The following is a 5,000-nucleotide window of genomic DNA, read 5'->3' as shown; positions in this document are numbered from 1 at the left end:
AGACAGTAAGTATGGCACATTTTACACATGGACACACACACACACACACACACACACACACACACTCACTCACTCACTCACTCACCCACCCACCCACCCACCCACCCACCCACTCACTCACCCACTCACTCACTCACTCACTCACTCACTCACTCACTCACTCACTCACTCTCTGAGTCCTTTTTCAAACTGCAGTATGTCTCCCTCACCAACTTTATGAAACACTCCACCCCTCTATTTATGACTCATACAACCACTGGATGTATTTTCCTTTAATTACAGGCAATGAACAATATCGAACTTACATTTGCTGAGGAAGCCACGATGGAAAAATCTTTATTAAGCAATGCTGATGTGATTTGCGGTACGCTTAGTACTTGCGGCAATAACCGTATTATTAGCAAACTTGCTGTCGAACGATTCAGTTGTATTATAATTGATGAAGTAAGTTGAAGTGTTGTTTCATTGATCTCAGTTGGAATTAGCATCATTTTGTGATTGATTTCATAGTTATTGATCATACATAAACACACTGCATATAATTGTAGCTATTCCCTACCATACATTATTGCATTACGTACAGTCCCTTGTAATAAACCATCCTGTATTACTGCAGTACTTTATCACCCATCATACACACACACACACTATTTAATCCTTTTGTAAAAGCATGGTTGCGCTTGCATACGGGCTCATCCCTTGCAACCCTCTCCGACCGAACATCACTAATCTTGTGGGTTCGTAGGTGCTGGTGCCACGTAAAACACATCCATACTGGTGCCACATAAAAAAGCACCCAGTACACTCTGTAAAGTGGTTGGGGTTAGGAAGGGTATCCAGCTGTAGAAACCATCCCACAACAGACATGGAGCCTGCACAGCCCTTCAGCCGGTCAGCTTCTGCCAAACCACCTAACCAATGCTAGTATGGAAAGCAGACATTAAACGATGATGATGATGATGATGATGATGATGATGATGTCACGTATCTACACACCACATACAGTCATCTCGTATATACTGTTATGGTCTGTAGGTTGTTGGTTTGGTCTGGTCTGGTCTGGGGTGGTGACTGGCTTAGTTGATGAATGAAAACATGTTTCTTGGGCTTCAGGACGAAGTAACTGAACAGTACCTGTGAGCATTTAACAGAAGATCTTACTATTACACATAAAAACAGACTATGTCGGCCTTTTACAAATAACAACAGCAATAATTACTGACTGGGAAAGAGATATTGCTTGGAGTTTATAGCGAGCTGTTGATTTACCACCATAACTAGAAACAATTGTGCTGCATATGTGGTGACAGAAGTTCCTGTTGTCTATCTCTGCCATTTGTCTCAGCCATCTTCCTGGGTCATCTGGCTGCGAAAAATGCATATGAAACAGTTTTTATAGGGGACTGGAAGTCAAATTCTAGAATCTTTGAGGAAACCTGTCCACACCATCGCTTCATGTTGATTGGTTGGTTAATTGACCAATCACATGAAACTATGGTGGTTTGCTTGTGATGTCAGACTATGTATCCAGGGATTTAGTTTCAAATCACCACTACAACACCATAGCATATACCTTACTCTACACCATCACACATCTTGTGTTCTTGAGCAAGACACTTCATTTCACATTGCTCCACTCCCCTCTTTCGATCAGGGTGTGTGTAGGGAATGTTAGCCTGCTTGCCTAGACAGTGGGGTGGCGTCATTTGCAGGCTAAAGCAATGCATAGCACATTGTGTTCTTGAGCAAAACCCTTCATTTCACGTTGCTTCAGTTCACTCAGCTGGTAAAACTGAATAATCCTGTTACTGACCAGGTGTCCCGTCCAGGTGTCCCGTCCAGGTGGTGAATATATCTGCCACAGAAACCAGGAAATCAGCTGTATGAGTCTATTACTTGGGAAGGAACTTTATTTTTTTTTTACTGGTACAAAATTAGCTTTAGGAGCCCCAGCTTTGCATATAGGACCCAAGGTGATTTTTTGGGGAATTTTTTTATGGGGAATTTTTTTATGGGGAATTTTTTTATGGGGAATTTTTTTATGGGGTAAAGTGTGTCTTATACACCGTCAAATATGGAAAGTCTCCTCTAACGAATTTGTTTCCTTGTTGTTGCAGGCATCGCAATGTTGTGAATTGGACAGTCTGATACCCCTTCAGTACAACTGTTGCAAGCTGATCCTTATTGGGGACACAGAACAACTGTCCCCTACCATTATATCTCAGGTGAGTGACACAGCATCATGCTCCTTGCACGATGGCCTTCTACACAAGTCTGAAGTCTTTTACAAGTTTTGATCACTGGATTGCGACCATGCTGGAGCACTCTTTTGAATGGTTTAGTTATAAGACTGGTACTTATTCAGTTGCGTTCTTTTTGCCAAACCACTAAGTTATGGGGACGTAAACATTATAACCCCTTCCATTCACTATAGGGCGTGCTGAAAAGTTTCTGGGTTTGTGTAAAAGAAAATACAGGAGGATCAATTGATTATGATTTTATTCAACATATTCCCCTCTCAGATTCACACACTTATTACAGTGGTCCTTCAGTTTTTCTAAGCCCCGTAAAAAGAGCTCAAAAGGTTGGGCCTCCAACCAAGTCTTTCGCAGTACCTTTAAAGTCAGGAACCTTTCAGCAATCCCCCTGACTGGCCCCTGTGCCAGCGGTATGTAAAAAGCACCTACTACACTCTTGGAGTGGTTGGCATTAGGAAGGGCATCAAAGTGTAGAAACATTGCCAGATCAGAATGGAGCCTGGTGCAGCTGCTGGCTCTCCAGACATCAGTCAAACAGTCCAACCCATGCCAGCATGGAAAAGGGACATTAAATGAGGATGATGTGTGTGAATATGTTATCCTCTCCTTGCTTTTGGTTTCTGTGATAGTTGTAAATAAGTGCCACTGTCATATAGGTGGTGTCATTCGTTTCCAGTCTTTGGCGAAAACATATCTGGCCCTGAGGGAAATATTGCTTTACTCGGAAGCAGGTAAATGTTGGTAACAGGAAGAGCATCCAGCCGTAAAAAAATCTACCTTGGTTAATTTAGTTCAACCCATGCACGCATGGAAAAGTGGATTCCAGAATGATGACAGTGGTGGTGGTGGTGATGATGAGGATCACATGCATATACACAGAGGTAGTGCGGGAACCTCTCCATGTGTTGCTGAACCTGTTAAAAGCAACAGCTAAACCTCCTTATCTTAAAAATGCTGTTTATCATAAGCCTGTTAGATCAGAACTGCCTCTGTCAGTAAGGAAACCAGTGGTAGATCCTCCACAGGGTTGCCTTATGTATTAGACATAACAGCCAAATCCTGCCCAAACTATTTCTTACTGACTTAAAAAATTTGGTCGCCACATAAAAGCACCAGTCTGGTACTGCATAAAAGTACCTGTGCGACACCACAAATAAGCCCCAGGCACACTTTGTAAAGTGGTTGGCAGGCATTAGGAAGGGCATCCAGCTGGAGAAACTATGTTAGATCAAACTGGGGCCTGATGCAGCTCCCCAGCTTGTCAGCTCTGGTCAAACCGTCCAACCCATGCCAGCATGGGAAGCATGTTAAACAATGATAACGATGATGATACATAGCATAGCCTCAGATATAATCCATGTATAGAGAAATAATATCTGGGATGGTCATGGCTAGAATGTCTTGATCATAGGTGACCTGGGGCTGGAACTACAGCAAAGCAACGTTGCCCCTCCGCCACATTGTAATTCCTGTGTCCTTTATTTGCAGCTTGCTTTGGAGTATAACTATGGCCAGTCCCTGTTTGAGCGTCTCTGTAAACACTATAAGTATAAAGATAAAAATTCTGTGATTATGTTGAACGTCCAGTATCGGATGCATCCAGATATCTGCAAGTTTCCGAATCGTTACATTTACAACAACCAACTGATAACTGACAGGTGAGTTACTGCCCTTCGTTCAATCATTTGTATCTGTCACCGTCACTCGCCTCAATCACACATCAGCTGTTTCCATCTGTCACACTTACAGCGCTACTCAACACAACTGTTTACATCAGTCTCAGTGACTCCCTTCAATCACGTTCAATCATTTACATCAGTCTCTCTCTTACTCACCCCATTCAATCATCAGTCATTATCCTCCATCACAGTTACTTCCCTTACTAACACATCAATCATTTTATGTTGCAAGTTACACCTTCCATTCACTTCAGTCATTTGCTTCTATCACAGTTACTCCCCCTTACAGACATCAGTCATTTATCAATCACATTTGTTTCCTCTACTCATACACTAATCATTAACATCTGTCACTTGTCATTCAATATGTCAGTTAAGCAAGTCTACACATTAATTAACAGACAAGTCATTTTGTGAAAACAACAATGGTAGCTGTGTGATAAACGAGTTTGCTTAGCAACCTGACGTCGGATAACACTGGCTCTGTTGCTAGGGACTGTGTCTGTCTGTTTGTCAATCTGTCTGTAACTGTTCATCCATCTCCTGTGTTGGTGTCATGTAAAGTGGTTGGCATTAGGAAGGGCATCCAGCTGTAGAACCCATACCAAATCAAACAACTGGAGCCTGCTGCAGCTCTATGACTTACCAGCTCCTACCAAACCGTCCAACCCATGCCAGAAGGAAAAGGGACATTAAATGATGACGATCTGTCTGTCTGTCTGTCTCTCTGTTTATCGGTTTGTTGGGTATCAGACTTTTCAGCCCAGTTGTGTATTTACTTGTCTGTGTGTCCATCTTTCTGTTTATCTGTATTACTTGTCTATCTAAATTGTCTTCCTGCCTATCTTTTACTCTATCTACTTCTCTCTCTCTCCTTCTCTCTCTCTCCTTCTCTCTCTCTCCTTCTCTCTCTCTCCTTCTCTCTCTCTCCTTCTCTCTCTCTCCTTCTCTCTCTCTCCTTCTCTCTCTCTCCTTCTCTCTCTCTCCTTCTCTCTCTCTCCTTCTCTCTCCTCTATCTCTCTCTCTCCTTCTCTCTCTCTAATATACTGGTGTTTGCCAACAA

General features: G+C 42.6%; 1 protein-coding gene across 2 annotated transcripts in view; it reads left to right on the top strand.

Annotated features, from left to right (window-relative positions):
- LOC106882716 (uncharacterized) overlaps nt 1-5,000 on the top strand; it is a 30,525-nt gene that overhangs the window by 22,903 nt on the left and 2,622 nt on the right. For both annotated transcript variants that reach the window (XM_089343594.1, XM_089343593.1), the window contains exons 14-17: nt 1-5; nt 283-444; nt 2,118-2,225; nt 3,747-3,916. The exon at nt 1-5 is cut by the window's left edge and continues 76 nt beyond it. In XM_089343594.1, coding sequence (XP_089199720.1) covers nt 1-5; nt 283-444; nt 2,118-2,225; nt 3,747-3,916 — 445 coding nt within the window. The remainder of the gene's footprint in view (nt 6-282; nt 445-2,117; nt 2,226-3,746; nt 3,917-5,000) is intronic.

Source organism: Octopus bimaculoides, chromosome 27, assembly GCF_046866305.1.
Source record: "Octopus bimaculoides isolate indiv1 chromosome 27, ASM4686630v1, whole genome shotgun sequence".
NCBI lineage: Eukaryota > Metazoa > Mollusca > Cephalopoda > Octopoda > Octopodidae > Octopus > Octopus bimaculoides.
Note: the sequence above shows the minus strand (reverse complement) of the source record. Positions and strands in the feature narration are given on the sequence as shown.